The following is a 19225-nucleotide window of genomic DNA, read 5'->3' as shown; positions in this document are numbered from 1 at the left end:
AACTGTCTGCGGCCCTTGGACCCAAAAAGAACAATTTTACTCTCATCAGTCCACAAAATATTCCTCCATTTCTCTTTAGGCCAGTTGATGTGTTCTTTGGCAAATTGTAACCTCTTCTACATGTCTTTTATTTAACAGATGGACTTTGCGGGGGATTCTTGCAAATAAATTAGCTTCACACAGGCGTCTTCTAACTGTCACAGCACGTACAGGTAACTCCAAACTGTCTTTGATCATCCTGGAGCTGATGAATGGGTGAGCCTTTGCCATTCTGGTTATTCTTCTATCCATTTTGATGGTTGTTTTCCGTTTTCTTCCACGCGTCGCTGTTTTTTGTTTTTTGTCCATTTTAAAGCATTGGAGATCACTGTAGATGAACAGCCTATAATTTGTTGCACCTGCGTATAAGTTTTCCCCTCTCCAATCAACTTTTTAATCAACCTACACTGTTCTTCTGAACAGTGTCTTGAACGTCCCATTTTCCTCAGGCTTTCAAAGAGACAAGCATGTTCAACAGGTGCTGGATCATCCTTAAATAGGGGACACCTGATTCACACCTGTTTGTTCCACAAAATTGACGAACTCACTGACCGAATGCCACACTACTATTATTGTGAACACCCTCTTTTCTACTTTTTTTTTTTTTTTACTAATAGCCCAATTTCATAGCCTTAAAAGTGTGCATATCATGAATGCTTGGTCTTGTTGGATTTGTGAGAATCTACTGAATCTACTGGTACCTTGTTTCCCATGTAACAATAAGAAATATACTCAAAACCTGGATTAATCTTTTTAGTCACATAGCACTACTATTATTCTGAACACTACTGTACACCAAATCATGAAGCAATTCCCGTTTTGCGAGACCTGCGTTCACATTTAGGGAGACATTTTTTCAGTATTCACATTTTGCAATTCATGGTTTATGGATAATTCACGATTTGCAGCTGATTCACTTTTGTTGGGGTTAACAGGTCCCAGTTTCCACCCCAATTTTAAAATGGAGGAAATCATCCCGATGTAATCATTCTTCTTCTTATTATTATTATTATTATTATTATCATCATCATTATTTTTGTTTTTGTAATAGGCAAAATGCGTATCACGTAGTACCTACTATTTTCTACTAGCTTACATAAGAGTCTAACTAAATTTTACATTCCTATTACAACATTGTTTGTGCACATCTGCACTTTTGCACTGTTTTTTGGCGCGTAATGACATTCTCACATTAAACAAACCCATGCACTGGTGTCTCTGGGTCAAACCTGTTGTCAGAAACAGTGCACATCAAAACTGGCTCTATACAACCATCTCCGATCACCAGCCATCACCATCCTGACCAGGAATTGATCAAGAGACAATCTTCCTCACATTGAGGGATTACCATGAACAACAGTTAGTCCCACAGTGGGGAAATTTGCAATATTAAACTGGTGTCACATCATGGGATGACCTGACACAAAATTAAGCAGATTCAATATGAAAACTGCTCGGGACGCTGCTTTTCGGGCTGAGTCAGTAGAAAGATCACCAATAAGAAACAACATTTCAGGAATAAGCAAACAAACTATATATAAACAACATGGAATACAAAAAAGGAGAGATAAAATGGAGAGATGTAAAAATAGGAATACTAGGGCATCGCGCTCGTAGAGCGCAAACCTCCACCAACACTTTCCAATTACATAAAATTTTACTTTGGAAAAAATTTTCAAGGTTAAAGTCCTGTTAGAAGTGACTTTTCATAAGCTAAATTAGATGTGATAAAATGTTGGGAGTATGTACAGTAGTGTTCAGAATAACAGTAGTGCTATGTGACTAAAAAGATTAATCCAGGTTTTGGGTATATTTCTTATTGTTACATGGGAAACAAGGTACCAGTAGATTCTCACAAATCCAACAAGACCAAGCATTCATGATATGCACACTGTTAAGGCTATGAAATTGGGCTATTAGTAAAAAAAAAAAAGTAGAAAAGGGGGTGTTCACAATAATAGTAGTGTGGCATTCAGTCAGTGAGTTCGTCAATTTTGTGGAACAAACAGGTGTGAATCAGGTGTCCCCTATTTAAGGATGAAGCCAGCACCTGTTGAACATGCTTTTCTCTTTGAAAGTCTGAGGAAAATGGGATGTTCAAGACATTGTTCAGAAGAATAGCGTAGTTTGATTAAAAAGTTGATTGGAGAGGGGAAAATGTATACGCAGGTGCAAAAAATTATAGGCTGTTCATCTACAATGATCTCTAATGCTTTAAAATGGACAAAAAAAAAAAAAAACAGAGACGCTTGGAAGAAAATGGGAAAACAACTATCAAAATGGATAGAAGAATAACCAGAATGGCAAAGGCTCACCCATTGATCAGCTCCAGGATGATCAAACACAGTCTGGAGTTACCTGTAAGTGCTTTGACAGAAGACGCATGTGTGAAGCTAATTTATTTGCAAGAATCTCCCACAAAGTCCCTCTGTTAAATAAAAGACGTGCAGAAGAGATTACAATTTGCCAAAGAACACATGAACTGGCCTAAAGAGAAATGGAGGAATATTTTGTGGAATGATGAGAGTAAAATTGTTCTTTTTGGGTCCAAGGGCCGCAGACCCCCAAACTCTGAATTCAAGCCACAGTTCACAGTGAAGACAGTGAAGCATGGTGGTGCAAGCATCATGATGTGGGCATGTTTCTCCTACTATGGTGTTGGGCCTATATATCGCATACCAGGTATCATGGATCAGTTTGGATATGTCAAAATACTTGAAGAGGTCATGCCCTTGAAATGGGTGTTTCAACAAGACAATGACTCCAAGCACACTAGTAAACCAGCAAAATCTTGCTTCCAACCCACAAAATTAATGCCTTGCAGATGTGAAGAAATCATGAAAAACTGTGGTTATACAACTAAATACTAGTTTAGTGATTGACAGGATTGCTAAAAAAGCAGTTTGAACATAATAGTTTTGAGTTTGTAGCGTCAACAGCAGATGCTACTATTATTGTGAACACCCCCTTTTCTACTTTTTTTTTTTTTTTTTTTACTAATAGCAAATTTCATAGCCTTAAGAGTGTGCATATCATGAATGCTTGGTCTTGTTGGATTTGTGAGAATCTACTGAATCTACTGGTACCTTGTTTCCCATGTAACAATAAGAAATATACTCAAAACCTGGATTAATCTTTTTAGTCACATAGCACTACTATTATTCTGAACACTACTGTATTTTTTTTATGCACTTGAATAAAAGTTTTTTTGTGGTGTTGTCAGGTTTTGTTTTCTTTTTTCAACTTTTTTGGTTTCTGAATTCTTTCTCAGATCATTTTCACAGAACATTGATTATCTCTGCTATGCACAACTTGTCATTGCTTTTTGGCACTTGGTTTCTGACTGTTAACTAGAACATAGACAAACAGGCATAAAATTGGAACCTCCATCCAATTTTGGTGGTGTAGGTACATCCAGAACAGAAAAATGAGAGTGAATGACGCACTTTTGATTGAAATATGATGCAAAATGTTCAATATTAAATTCAGATGCCCACAAAATCCACAGTCTGGATCAGATCCGGATCAAACTTTGTCAGGCGGTAGTGAGTGCCAGTCTGCACCTCACTTTCAAATATCAGAGTGATTGGGGCATGTTTGATTGAGATATAATGTAAAATATACATTAAATGGGGTTTTGAATGTTACATGGCCACAAAATCTGTATTCCGGGTCAGATCCATGTCAAACTTTCAGTCGATAAAGGATACCATCCTACATAATGCTCTCAGATATGACAGAAATGTGGTCTTAGGAGTTATGAATTTTTGACAATTTGTTCAATGTTAAAGATAGAGATTTTTCTTGACTTTGACCTTTGATCTATGACCTTCAAAATTTAATCAGTTCTTGCCTGTCAGGATATGACTCTTACTCTGCGCCCTGACCACTGTTGAAGCAACGCTGCCTTACGGTAAGCCTCAATGACCGAATTACCTACAGAAAAATAAACCGTGAAAACGATGGAATTGGATTTGAATGGGAATAACCCCCTTGTGTATGATGATTTGTGGACGTTCCTGCTGTTATACGGTCGCAAATATCCGTTTTACTGGCTCTGCATTTGTGATCGTATAACACAACAGGATTATTCCCTAATTGTACATTTGAAATGATAATATACTTAATAAGGGATTGTTGTTGCACAGTATGAAGGGGAATTACATCTGAGTATTGCTCAGTCAGTGTCCAATAATATTGAGTCCATTAGTCCATTTTGGTGTGTATGTGGTCTACTGGGAGCAGTGCTTGTTGTAAAGCCTGACAGTTACAGGAGTGAAGAACCTGCAGGATCATTCCTTCACCTAATTTGGGTGAAGCATTCAGTCACTGAAGGTGCTGCTTACTGCTGTCAAAATGTTCTGCATGAGGGGGAACTCATTGTCCATCAAAGGTGATAGCTTAGCTGTCGTTGTCCATTTACCATACCTTCTCCTCTCCCATTGAGGTGAGGGGGCACCCAGGATGTGACACTTCTTCCACTCATCTGGGACATTTTCTTCATGTTGGTGGTTTACAATAATGAAAATCATGACAGAATGCAACCACAGTGTGCCTTTGACACTTGCAGTGTGTTTAAGGTTCCCCCAGGAAATGAGTAAGTGGTGTTGGACACAGTCCGTAAAGCAACTTGTTCGATGGCGCTTTTTTCTTTCCCCTTCCAAACAAGACATACGTACATTGTTATATTTTATTTCAAAATGACTATTTTACAATGATCATTTTATCTGAGACAATCAAATATGGCCATCGGGTATTGCGAAGGCTTTTTGTCTGTCTGCCTGTCTGTGCTCAGCATAAGTCCAGTCCTATTGGGCAGCACAGTCTCGTTTGAGGGCAGGCGCTAAAGTGGTAAAATATGATGTAATTTTTCTACTTCTGAGGACACGGCACTTTCTCTGAGATTTAGGGCAAATTACATACGAACAAAGTGAAAATACAAAGAAAAAGTGACAAAGCGGTGGAAAGTGGACATGAGTTACTGGTTGTTCGTGACCCGGAACTCAATCACGTTGAGGCGGTTTTGCAGGTGAGAGAACACAGCTGCTCTGGTTAGCTGTGTAGGCTAAAACTTACCAACACGACCTCTCCCATTTGTCTTGGCTTCCTGTCTCCACTGGGAACCGAAAAAACTGCACTTTTTTGTGACTGCTTTGATGATTGCAGCTGAAAACAAAACAGTACACAATTCTTCCATGTGAAGTTATGCTGTGTTTGCACAGCAAGAGCAGCTGTCCCCATAAGTGGTCAAATCTCACGATATTATGCAGAGTTCAAATGAGACTGCGCTGCCCTATTACTGCCAGGGTCTTCAAATTGACAGGGAACATTCTTTGGACACAGACGTTAGACAAGTTCAAAGATGGCTAACCTTGACCTTTTTTAAGAGGTTAAAAAGTTGCATTCTCTTTCAGTCTGTTCAGTTTTGTTTTTGAGTGGCGGGCATGACAGCCAATCAGAGTAGCGCTACACTGTAACATCAGTGGCTGGTCTCTCCAAAATTGCTTTGTTTTGTGTGTTTATATACATGTTTCTCATATATTCTGTCAAAGCTAGTGAGAAATATACACTTCTAAAACTGAAAATGCTGTTTTTTGAAGCCTAATAACATGAAAACTAATGCAGGACTTTATGGTCTGGTGTCAGTGGGACCGCCTCCAGATGAATACAGGGTCAACTAGAGCTTGTGGTGGATTTCCCAAGGGTGCAGCCCCAATCCCCCAAACCACCACTACCTCTGTATTTAAATACAATTATGCACGTGTGTGTGTGTGTGTGTGTGTGTGTGTGTGTGTGTGTGTGTGTGTGTGTGTGTGTGTGTGTGTGTGTGTGTGTGTGTGTGTGTGTGTGTGTGTGTGTGTGTGTGTGTGTGTGAATGGAACACTGAATGGAAAAAACTGAAGTGGAAAAAGTAATGGTAAAGTGTTAAATTGTTTTACTCAAATTTTCAGTGTTTTAATTTTAAATTTAAATATTAAATACAGCGCAATGCGAAAATACCCTCGGCCGTATGAGCATTGTGCTCTTTATAATTTGCAGTTGTTTAATTAAGAGCCTGTTGTCTTATGTGCAATTTGTACATGTTCAGTAAAGCCCCTCTATCAATCAATCAAAAACAATATTTACATTTAAAGAGTGGACTTTTTGTGCAAAACAAGGAATATTTGTAGATCAGCCTCTGTGCATTTGCAGGTATTAATAAGACAAATTTAAGTACATAGGAAGTTAGCTTTGAGTTCACGGAAGTTAACATGCACACAAATGTCTGCAAAATGTCTTGTAAATGACTCCAGATGTTAATCAGGTTACAAAAATAGTATTTTCAGTTAGGCGCCTTGAGGCAGTTTTGTCGTGATTGGCACTATATAAATTAAATTAATTGAAATTGTTTATTTCTCGCTAGCTTTTATGTAATTTATGACAAAGAGGATATACTTATACACAAACGAAACAGAGTTTTGCACCTAGCTACCAGCCTGCGATGTCACCATGCTAACATCCATGAAATGTCTGGGAAATAAGTTCCATTGTCCCCATCTGTGATGAGGCTGACTGTTGCTTAGTTATGGGCAATAGTCAGCAACTTCTGCAGGTGACAGATAAATGTTTTAAATGAGCTGTTTGTAGAGCAATTTTTTTTTTTTACATTTTTTTAAGCCTGCTCCTGTTCAAATATATAAATAGTCCACCAACTCACATAAGCCCATACTTGGTGCATCTGTCAACCCTTTGAAGCATATGGCCTAGTTCAAAAATAATGAAGCCAAAGTGTGACATAATCATCAAAATTTAAAAGTGGTTTTTTTTGTGATTGTGTATCATTTTAGGTTTGGTTATATATCAGAGTTTCAATATTTCTATTGGTCTCAATTCAGTCACTGCTAGAAATTATCAGTGCATATATACTATAATGTACTAGAGCGTAACGCTTGCGACAACAGTTGGAGGGTATCTTCTTTAGTCTGCAGAAGCCTGAAACAATGAAATTCTGTCCATTAGTTCCTGGTATTATTGAACAAGTAATATAATTATTCTATTGAAGCAGAGTAGGAGATATAGCTAAGGTTTTGACACAAATAAATCAAGGAATTATTCTCATTTTTATGCTTGCAACAGTTTTACCTTGCTTTAGAAACATGTTTTTTCTAGGAAATGACATTTCTACCTTTACAAAAATGTATTACTGTGTGTTAGTATGAAGCACAAACAAACAATCTGACAAAATTCAAGGTTATTTCTTTAACATTCAGCTTTAAATGATAATGCTAAATATCAATGTCACACAAAATTGATAAAAAAAAAGTGCTATTTTGGGGGTAAATTTCATGCATATCTCTGGAACCGTGCAGAATTGTTCCTTTTCAGTACCTCTCAAAGAGACTATAGGCAACTCACAGATAAATCTGGATGGTGCTAAATAAAATAATGGCTTGTTCATGACAAATGCACTGCAAATCAGTAGTTAGGCTTCATTATTTTTGAACTAGGCCATATGGATCAACCATGGTCCAAGAAAGGCACCACTCTTAAAACAGTCTTAGGTTTAACACTTATTTTGACAAAATCATTTTTTGTATTCTTTCATCAGAAATGAAGCTTCCACACAGTCTTTCAGAAGCTCTTTAACCCACACCAACAGAGGTGCTTCAGTCCCTGGTGATCACCAAAGCAATGAAGAGGACTCTGACCTCCTTCACCAAGAAATCATAGATGATAACTTGCATGATGAAGATTTTCCTGAAGAAGATTTTAATGATCTGCCATTGGAAGAATTAGATGGAGTCATTTTTAATGAAAGTAGAAGTGCAAGTACACAGTCTGACAGAAGTCATGGAAGTATTCTACGGTCTAACAACACAATGGCAAATCCAAACTCTTTTAACAGAGCAAAAGCCCCCCAGACTGCTGAGTCTCATAGTGATCCACATCAGTGCACTTTTAATGATAGGTCACAGCTTGGCTCTGGATTCTCACTACGCAGCATTCAAAAAATAGAAAGTCCAACCTGGAATGCAGCAGCGACAGGACAGTTAGCTGCAGTCTTGTGCAAATCTTCGAGTTCAGCTTCACTGTCCTCACATAAAGGTGGTGACTTCTTAATGAATGACATGAGAGATCATATGGATGAAGACATGGAAACTTGTTTTCTCGAAGAGATGGGAAGTTGTGGAGTGCAAACTGAAGAATTATCCCAACCTTTGAGGGCTGGAAGGCTAAACCAATTTCTTCATCTGCAAGGACCTTGTTTGGAGACATCAAATCAGAGAGCTCTAGGTGCTAGTCATTCAGAGCGACTTCCTAAAGAAAATGAAATGGGTTCCAGTTCCAGCATTACCACTGAGCCATCCAGATGTTTCAGTGATAGGTCAGGGTTTGAAAGCTCACACACCCTGTCTGTGGGGCAGTGTTGCTCCACAGAACTAGATAGACCATCAGCTAAAAAAGCCTTGCAGCGTGACCGCACTGTCTCCTCTGTCACACTGACCTCTCCTCCATTCACTTACTTATGTCTGCTTCAAGAGCTGGTCCCTAGGCAACACCCCCACACTGTTAATATCTGTGTCAAAGCATTCATTGTTACTCTCTTGGGGAAACTGAGCAGTAATAATGGTGCGTGGCGAGTGTGTGCTACCATATCCGACGGAACTGGCTACTTGGATGTTGAGTTGTCGGATGAGGTTTTGACCGGCCTCCTGGGGTTCTCCGTGGCAGAGAAAGCGGTTCTGAAGCATGATCCATTCCAGAGAGGCAAGCTGGATGCTGGAATGAGGAGATGTCAAGAAGAACTTGTGGACATGAGCTGTGTTATGATTATAGAGGTGAAAACAGAAGGGAGGTCTGTGGTGAATAAGGTGGTCCCTGTCAGTGAGAAAGTACTCTGGGAGCTGGAACAAAGGGTTAATAAAAGAGCAAAATAAACAGCAAAGGTTGAAGACCAGGAGATAATAAGAAATATTTTCCTTAAGCATTTGAAAAAATACAAAGCATCATTAAAAGGACCTGAAGGATTTTCCCACATTTAATGAGGTGAAAGTGTTCTTGAGCTTGATGATCAAAGTGCCCTTCTGTTTCATTTTTGTAGAGCAGAGCTGCATGTCTCTTAGTCAGTGCGCGGGGTGTTGCAATGCGCCCCATCTGCTGTATGTGAATGAGACATTCTGCCATTTGTCAGATGATTTCATTCATCTCTTCTTTTTCTGTTTAACTGTCATTCCCAAGCAAAGTCACGAATTAAAGGAACACACGCACATGTTAAAATTTGTGTGCTTTGTATAAATAATTCCGAATTTGTGAGAACTGTGGGAAAGCATTCAGACTATGTATAGATGTGCTAAGGCGTGCAACGTTTTAACCTCCTAGGGCCTGGCATCCACATATGTGGACATGACATTTTTGGTTGTCTAGTCCATAAACTAAGTTTTGTTTCATGAGAACCTCCGGGTCTTAGGAGGTTAAACCTATACGAAGAGAAGAATGTTTGATGTGTGTTTTGAAAGGTTTTCTTGGAAGAGCTGGACTAATTATTTTGCACCTTGTTATGAATTGCCTTGTTCTGCATTTGTTTCATACGTTATGGATTAATAAAATGGAGTATTCAAAGCCAGCATGTGTCTTTAATAAATGCCTGCTGACTGAGAGCAAAGTGAACAAAGGAGATGCTATGAGCGGTGATAGTTTTTGTTCACTGCATAGGTCTTCTGTGTTGTGGATTTTACAAACATTTTTCTCAAAAATGTTAATACTTTTTATGGGTTTTTTTGTGTTTTGAAATAAAGTTTGACTCCTATTTTTGCTACACTTTGACAGTTCTTGACAGAATGAAGTGCTTGCTGCTGATTTTATCTTTCTATTTTTTTTTTCCTAGCCAAATATGTTTCTTTGAAAAAAGATGGTTGCACAGGACAAAATCATGAAATCAACCGTGTACACCCCCCCCCCCCCCCCCCCCCCAAAAAAAAGATTGCTTTTCTGCATCAGTATGTCATCAACTCTGGCACAAAGTATATCAGCAATTTGTGTTGCACAAATAACTTATTAGTTAGTAGTATCTCAGAATTATGGTGATGCGGTGATTAAAAGATTTCTGCACAGCCCTTCTTGAGACTTAAAAACACCACAAGTTTTCAATTGGCAACCCCCATACAGTGCTCCATTCATTTCAGTTTGTTTATTCAGCACAAAATCACAAAAAGGCGATCTTCCATTGCTGATTTGTGATACCTGACTGGTTATGATACTGACGTAAAAGTTAATCTGATGTAAGTGGTGACAAAAGGTCTGCTGGTTCAAAAATCCATGTGACACCGGGAAACATCTTTATCAAAAACAGTGAATGGTCAGATGTACAGTAGTGTTCAGAATAATAGTAGTGCTATGTGACTAATTTCAATTTTTTTCAATTCATTTCATTTATATAGCGCCAAATCACAACAGCGTTGCCTCAAAGCGCTTCACACAGGTAAGGTCTAACCTTACCAACCCCCAGAGCAACAGTGGTAAGGAAAAACTCCCTCTGAGGAAGAAACCTCAAGCAGACCAGACTCAAAGGGGTGACCCTCTGCTTGGGCCATGCTACAAACATAAATTACAGAACAATTCATGGACAAATATACAAGAAATGCTATTGCCGCACAGGACAGGAGGATCGGCAACATGAATACAACTCTCATCTATGGATGGAGCTGCACCTTAAACAGAGAGAAACAACAGAATCAGGCATCAATCAATCAATCGATTTTATTTATATAGCGCCAAATCACAACAAACAGTTGCCCCAAGGCGCTTTATATTGTAAGGCAAGGCCATACAATAATTACGTAAAAACCCCAACGGTCAAAACGACCCCCTGTGAGCAAGTACTTGGCGACAGTGGGAAGGAAAAACTCCCTTTTAACAGGAAGAAACCTCCAGCAGAACCAGGCTCAGGGAGGGGCAGTCTTCTGCTCGGACTGGTTGGGGCTGAGGGAGAGAACCGGGAAAAAGACATGCTGTGGAGGGGAGCAGAGATCAATCATTAATGATTAAATGCAGAGTGGTGCATACAGAGCAAAAAGAGAAAGAAACACTCAGTGCATCATGGGAACCCCCCAGCAGTCTAAGTCTATAGCAGCATAACTAAGGGATGGTTCAGGGTCACCTGATCCAGCCCTAACTATAAGCTTTAGCAAAAAGGAAAGTTTTAAGCCTAATCTTAAAAGTAGAGAGGGTGTCTGTCTCCCTGATCTGAATTGGGAGCTGGTTCCACAGGAGAGGAGCCTGAAAGCTGAAGGCTCTGCCTCCCATTCTACTCTTACAAACCCTAGGAACTACAAGTAAGCCTGCAGTCTGAGAGCGAAGCGCTCTATTGGGGTGATATGGTACTATGAGGTCCCTAAGATAAGATGGGACCTGATTATTCAAAACCTTATAAGTAAGAAGAAGAATTTTAAATTCTATTCTAGAATTAACAGGAAGCCAATGAAGAGAGGCCAATATGGGTGAGATATGCTCTCTCCTTCTAGTCCCCGTTAGTACTCTAGCTGCAGCATTTTGAATTAACTGAAGGCTTTTCAGGGAACTTTTAGGACAACCTGATGATAATGAATTACAATAGTCCAGCCTAGAGGAAATAAATGCATGAATTAGTTTTTCAGCATCACTCTGAGACAAGACCTTTCTAATTTTAGAGATATTGCGTAAATGCAAAAAAGCAGTCCTGCATATTTGTTTAATACGCGCTTTGAATGACATATCCTGATCAAAAATGACTCCAAGATTTCTCATCAGAAAGACAAAAAAATACTGTATAATTTGCCAGCATTATACAACAAGAATAACAGAAATACTAAGGTGATCGCTGGCCACTAGCCCTAAACTTCACTAAAAAACCCAGAATTTAGGTAAAGTTGAGGCCGCGGCCCGCTCCAATTACTAATAAATGAATTAAAAGAGTAAAAAGCGTAAAACAAAACTGTACCAGTATGCTAGCCATATGAAAGGGAAAATAAGTGCGTCTTAAGTCTGGACTTGAAAGTCTCCACAGAATCTGACTGTTTTATTGACGCAGGGAGATCATTCCACAGAACAGGGGCACGATAAGAGAAAGCTCTGTGACCCACAGACTTCTTATTCACCTTAGGGACACAAAGTAGTCCTGCACCCTGAGAATGTAAAGCCCGGGCTGGTACGTAAGGTTTAATTAGGTCAGCTAGGTAAATAATTTTATAGGTTAGTAGCAGAACCTTAAAATCTGATCTCACTGAGACAGGAAGCCAGTGAAGGGATGCTAAAATGGGTGTAATGTGGTCGAACTTTCTGCTTCGTGTCAAAAGTCTGTCTGCAGCATTTTGAACCAATTGGAGACCCCTAATGCTAGACTGCAGTAAACCAGAAAATAGGACATTGCAGTAGTCCAATCTAGAAGAGATAAATGCATAGATCAGGGTCTCAGCATCAGCCATAGACAGGATGGGACGAATCTTCGCTATATTTCGCAGGTGGAAGAAAGCATTCCTAGTAATATTTCTAATGTGGAGGCCAAAGGACAACGAAGGATCAAAAATTACCCCAAGGTTCCTCACTTTGACAGTGTGATGTATGACACACGAGCTGAGGCTGAGCGTTAACTGGTCAAATTGATGCCGATGTCTCACTGGACCAAGAACCATCATTTCAGTCTTATCAGAGTTTAAAAGTAGGAAGTTTATAGACATCCAACTTCTCACTGCTGCAAGGCAATCTTCTAAGGATTTTATGTGAACGAGATTACCAGCAGTTATCAGCATGTATAACTATCATCTGCATAGCAGTGAAAGGTAATCCCAAAACGCCGCAATATGTGCCCAAGGGGTGCTATATAAAGGGAGAAAAGCAGGGGGCCTCAGACAGACCTCCGTGGAACCCCAAATTTCATGTCACTAAGGTTAGAGGTAGTGTTACTGTACAAAACACAGAACGACTGGTCAAGTATGATGTCAGCCATGCAAGGGCACTCCCAGTAATCCCAAAGTGATTTTCCAGCCTATCAAGTAGAATCTGATGATCCACTGTATCAAATGCAGCACTGAGATCTAAGCAACAGAACCGTAGTGGTGTCTGAATCCATTGTAAGCAGAAGATCATTCACCACTTTAGTGAGAGCCATCTCTGTGAAATGATATTTTCTAAAAGCAGACTGCAGTGGCTCAAAGAGATTATTCTCAGTAAGATAGTCTACGAGCTGCCGTGACACCACTTTTTCCAGAATTTTAGAGAAAAATGATAGATTTGATATCGGCCAATAGTTTGTCAATACACTAGGGTCAAGATTAGGTTTCTTAAGTAATGGTTTAATCACTGCAGATTTGAAACATTTAGGAACAGATCCAGAAGTTTAAGAAAGATTCATAATTTCCAGCACAGTCGGCCCAAGAGTGGGCCACAGGTCCTTAAACAGTTTTGTTGGTATAGGATCAAATAAACAGGTTGTGCTTTTTGTTGACATTATGAGTTTTGTCAGCATGCCTAGTGAGATACTATCAAATTCTTTAAATCTAGGTAATACCTCAGTAGTGGTGCCCACATCAATAGCAGGGTGTAGTGGCTGGATTAAGGATATGTTTAACCTGATGTCTTCTATTTTCTTCCCAAAGTAATCCAGGAAATCTTGTGCTGTAAAAAGAGAGTGAACTACAGGTGGCTGAACATGCAAACGTGTTGCCACCGTGTCGAACAAGAACTTTGAGTTATGCTTGTTTTTGTTGATCAAATCAGAGTAGTAAGTCCGCTTTGTAGCCAATAATGCATGCTTATAGTCTAAGATAGCATCACGCCACGCAAGGTGAAATACTTCTAATTTTGAATGACGCCATTTCCGTTCTCAACCTCTTGCTTTATGCTTGAGGTCATGCAGATAATCATTGAACCAAGGTGACTGTGATTTGGGGGAGCGCGGTTTTAACACAGGTGGTGCAATCATGTCGAGTGTAGTTTTGAGCACTGAGTTTAAACTATCCACAAGTCTGTCTACTGACTGGGTATTTGTCAAATGTGAAGCTAAGACATCAGGCAGTCTAGCTTCGAGTTCAGTCTTAGTTGAGGAGTTGATGCATCGCTGTAATAATATATAAGGTTGTTGTTCCACTAAACACGGCAGCAAAACTGTAAACTTAATAAGTGAGTGATCAGACACCACTGATGTAAGAGGCATGATGTCAGTATTCGTGACAGCAATACCACGTGCGAGAACCAGATCCAGGGTATTTCCACTAATGTGCGTCGAATCCCGAATGCATTGCCGAAATCCTTATGCATCCACAATTTCCATAAATTGTGGATGCATTGTGGATAAATTGTGGACTAAAAAGATTAATCCAGGTTTTGAGTATATACCTAAAGCAAAAAGGATGAACTAAATCAAAAGCACAATAATGAACTGTCAGACATGCAGCGACAGAAAAACACACTGCTGGATTGCTAGGGCTAAAAGCAACCAATCGGGAGTCAGTATAACCATGTCATGGTCAGTGGAATTATGGCATTCATGTCTATGGGCTATATTTGGTTATAAACTAAACTAAACCAATGGCTTTTGGCTTTTCCACTTTTTGCTTGGGGTCACCACAGAGAATTTTGTATGGATTCACATTTTGGTTTGGCATGTTTTGCACCAGATGCCCTTCCTGATCCATCTACAGACTTACAAAATGGGGATCAAGTAGACTCAAACCAGAAACCTTCTGGAGGTAAATATACATGCCCTTGTACCACCATATGTAGTAACCAATATGTGACTTTGCCGAAAAACTATATATTATGAAATGTAAATAATATATAATAAATAAAATATAATATAATAATATGATTCAGCCCTTCTGAATGTTGGCATCATGCGTGGACGCTGCAAAGCATCCCTTCTAAAAATATATCAGACCTTAAATTTGGGCAACTTTTCCTGCCTTGATTAAAACAGATCTGTCAGTGGAGTAAGCAGATTTTGTTTGGCTAAAATTCTTAAGTTCCTTCTTCTTAGCTTATGAATCTAACCATTTTAAGACCGTAATGTTCCTTAAAACTACAAGAAATAGGTGATGAATTAAGAAAGGTGAAATTATTAGTTACTATAGAACAGCTGAGTGGATCCTTGTCATTTGATTGGTGCTTTGTATGTCACATGACATGGATTATTTGTCCCATTTGTGTTGCTTGCATTTAGTGTGCAAATTTGGTTCCATTTACCATGCAAATTGGTTCCATGTCTTTGTACCATTGCATGCTGGAATCCCCGCCCACACACACACTAGTGGGGGCGGCATTTAGCTAAACGTGGCGGAGTTTGTTTTGCTGACAATTTGAATGAGCTAATTGATGGTGCTAATTCTTCTAACACACACAAAACACCCAAATCCACTATGCTGTAATGTCTGGAGACATGAAGAGCTATTAGGATGAAAACCTGGACACATTTCTGATGCGATTTTTTGCTGGACTGAGGAAGTACATGAAGTCAGTGCACAGTATCACAGACTACATCACTAGAATTATTTTTGAACTGTCGAACTGTTTTTCCAAGGTGACTGAGAACAATTTTGGACTCCTATTTAAAGTTTGTGTTGTTTATGAGTTCAATAGTACAAATATTTCATGAGGTGAAAGCTGGAACATACCATTCAACAAGGTGAAGCCGAGTTAACTCAAATCAAATCATCATGTCGCTGTCCCATGCGTGCGCATGCCCACGCAACCGGCTCGGTCCAGCTGTACCTCTTCAGTGCAGCGAAGAAAAAAAAAAGTCACGTCAGAAATGAGTCCAGGTTTTCTTTGTCTTCCTGCTAACAGACAGCACAGTGGATTTGTTTTGTATGTGTGTGTGCATATCTTACGAGAATTAGCAGTGTCAGTTAGCTCAAATTATGTCTCACGAGCGTCGTGTTCCCCGCGCGAGCACACACGCAACCTGGTCGGCGCTTGTGCGTGCGCGAACAACAAAAATAAGACTGTATACACCCGCAGTGCAGCAAAAAAATAAATAAAAAAAATCACGTCAAAAATGAGTCCAGCTTTTGTTGTCTTCCTGCTAACAAACTCCAGGCAGCACAGTGGATTGGTTTTGTGTGTGCGTGCACGCTCACGCACAAGCATGCGTGGGCATGCACGCGCGCGTGTTTTTGCGACGTGCACGAGTATGCGCGCACGTGCGAGCGAGTATACGCGCACGAGCATGTGTGCGCGTGCACGAGCACGTGCGCGCGCATGAGCATACGTGCGCATGCATGCATACTCATGCGCACTTGTGTATGCATGATCACATGTGCGCATGTGCACGAGGCCGTGCACGTGAGAGTGCAATGGTACCAATTGCACTCTAAATGGAACCAAGCTGCACTCTGAATGCATTGCAACACAAATGGAATGAATTAATCCATGTCATGTGACATACAAAGCACCAATCAAATGACAAGGATCCACTCAGCCGTTATATAATATACAAATAATGACTGTTTATGAGTTCAATGGTACTAATATTTCATGAGGTGGAAGCTGCTTTCACCAAATTAAATATTCATTCCATTGAAAGAATGTAAAAACATTCATTATTTGTTTTATATAACAGCTAAAATAGATCCTTGTAATGTGATATTTTATTCATTTATAAACAACAGAAAGGGGACTTACATTTTGGTGTTCCACTGCTGCTAAAGTCTAAATTGTAAGTGATGCTGTGCACTGACTTTGGACTAACATAAAAAAAAAGACTTTGTGTAGTTCCTCAGTCCAGCCAAAAATCATGCCAGCTTTTCATATGAACAGCTCTTCATGCATCCAGACGGCTTACAGTGGAGTGGATTTTGTGCGTGTTTGTGTGTGTGTGTTACAAGATTTAGCTGCGTCAGTTAGCTCATCCCCCGCGTGCGCACACACACGCAACCGGGACAGCGCTTGTGCGCGCGTGTACTACCCAAAAAAAAGACTGTGTACATCCTCAGTGCAGTGAAAAAAAAATCACGCCGGAAATTAGTCCAGCTTTTCATTCTTTCTTCCTGCTAACAGCCTCCAGACTGCACAGTGGATTTGTTTTGTATGTATGTATGTGTGTGTGTGTGTGTGTGGTTACAAGAATTAGCAGCATCAGTTAGTTCAATCAAATCACGTCTCGGTAGAGTCGTTGTCCCCCGCGTGCGCGCGCACACACACACAACCGGGTTGGCGCTTCTGTGCGTGTGTGCTACCAAGAAAAGACTGTACATCCTCAGTGCAGCAAAAAAAAAATTACATCAGAATTAGTCCAGCTTTTCATTCAGCCTCCAGACAGCGCAGTGGATTTGTTTTGTGTGTGCATGTGCGTGCACGAGCATGTGTGGGGTGCGTGTGTGCGCGAGCATGAGCATGCGTGTACATCAGCACTTGTGGTGCGTGTGCGAGGACGTGCGTGCATGTGTGTGTGTGTGTGTGTGTGTGTGTGTGTGTGTGCAGAGTGCAATGGTGCCAATTGTATGGAACCAAATTTGCACTCTAAATGGAACCAAACTGCACTCTGAATTGGCTGTCATCATGTGTTTCCCACATGGTCCATGATGTCACTGTGGCTGCTATCAAAGACTGTATGGGTCACTACTGTAAGTAATTCAAGGCCGTCTGTTTGTCTGTCCCCCACCAGACAGCATGAATTTTGATCATATTGGCAATGTCATATTATGAATCCCTTATTTAAAGACTAATAAATATAATTACAGTGGTGAAAAAGAAAGTTCTTTGTATGACTTAAATCTTAAAAATCTCAGTGGCAGTATGCCTATAATTATTATTATTTGTGATAGTGGGATTTAAGTTGTGAAGCACTTTGTTCCTGTTAAAGTGCTATATATATAAAATTATTACTATTATTACACGCAAATAAACTATAATATGAGAATTGCTTACTTAAAATGAGTGTTCTGCTTTCTTGATTGTAGTTCCATGCATTTTTTTTCAGTTCACATTTTGCTGTGTGTCTGTCGTGTCAATTCTAATGTGGAATGTGAAGCTCTTGACTGTGAATAGAAATAAAGTTCATTTTAAGTTAGTGTCATTTCATGAATTCCTAAATTGAGAAGTTGTGTTAAATGGATCAGTGGTCAAAATTTTTTTTATCCAGTGAATGCAATACGCTTCCATAGTTGCAGTGTAGTCCTATCACTAAAGTTCCACACATACATAAAGGTGAGCACTTAAAATAATAAAATAATTATAATTTTCTATTGATTTGCAGCCTCGTACCCTGTCAGATGGACAAGCAGTCCCCGACGAGGGGACGGTACGAGCTTATGTTATGTATCATTCTGCAAGCATGTGCACTTTATTTTCTTCAGTCTCATTTATCCTTTCACTTGTCACCTCTGTGTTCTTATTCCTTTGTGTGTCTAACACCTGCATTTTTCTCATTTTCTGTGAGCCTCCATTCAGGTAGCTACTTTTAGTTCATTAGGGTCTAATTAAGTTGAACATCTAAATCAGGATCCTGCTATGCATGTCAATAGCCTGTTATGTGCTAATGAGGCTGACCGTGGTGGAGAGGTGCAGGAGGGGGGTAAGGTAACCCACTGGGAGATAGAAGTGGAATAAATATTGGTAATTATGCTGCAGAGGTGAAGACATTAGCTAGATTGGGGCCATACCTCACAATAAATGTAAGTTGTTTTTTTAAGTGTGAAAGCCGGGTATCCTGTGGCGGTAACGCTTGTATGTGTTTAGTTTGGCTATAAGTGTGTCTAAAATTGTGCTAAATGAAACAAGAGGAAACAAGAAACGGAAAATCAAGGTCCTTTGGGTGAATTAGAAAGAAGAACGTGTCAGTCGTTCGGGTGTTACTGCTGATTCTGTTGCATTAATGTGCATGTTTATTTGTATATATGTTTGCGTTATTATTTATATGGTATCAGCATAAAACATCTGTGAATGCATTAGTGGACGTCTCAACCATTTGAATACAATTATTCATCATAACTTGGTGATATTTAGCCTTCTGGTCCAAGACTATATGTCGTACCTACAGTAACCTACTAACTAGGCCCTTGGAATTGTACTTTTTATGTCTGCCAAGGATGTAATAAAATCATCGGCATTTATTTATTTGTCTGTCTGTTAGCAGGGTTACATCAAAACTACTGCACAGATTTTGTGGGAAGTTTCACCAAGATATACGGCCATGGAAGACTCCATAAAATTTTGGAGGTGATCCAGTATAACAGTT

At 39.7% G+C, this 19225-nt stretch overlaps 1 protein-coding gene and 1 long non-coding RNA gene across 2 annotated transcripts in view; one reads left to right on the top strand and one right to left on the bottom strand.

Annotated features, from left to right (window-relative positions):
* The window catches only part of rmi1 (RMI1, RecQ mediated genome instability 1, homolog (S. cerevisiae)), a 47315-nt gene extending 38048 nt beyond the window's left edge, over positions 1–9267 (top strand). The window contains exons 9-10 of the mRNA XM_034170445.1: positions 7628–8324; positions 8406–9267. Of these exons, the coding sequence (XP_034026336.1) occupies positions 7628–8324; positions 8406–8957 (1249 nt within the window). The 3' untranslated portion in view covers positions 8958–9267. The remainder of the gene's footprint in view (positions 1–7627; positions 8325–8405) is intronic.
* LOC117510653 lies at positions 9053–9676 on the bottom strand. The gene is made up of 2 exons (XR_004560781.1): positions 9498–9676; positions 9053–9392 (listed from the first exon to the last, which is right to left on the bottom strand). It is a non-coding gene; the product is annotated as an uncharacterized LOC117510653 (long non-coding RNA).
* Positions 9677–19225: the final 9549 nt, after the last annotated feature.

Source organism: Thalassophryne amazonica, chromosome 5 (assembly GCF_902500255.1).
Source record: "Thalassophryne amazonica chromosome 5, fThaAma1.1, whole genome shotgun sequence".
Taxonomy (NCBI): domain Eukaryota; kingdom Metazoa; phylum Chordata; class Actinopteri; order Batrachoidiformes; family Batrachoididae; genus Thalassophryne; species Thalassophryne amazonica.
The sequence above is the reverse complement of the archived record's forward strand: the minus strand, read 5'-3'. Positions and strand labels throughout refer to the sequence as shown.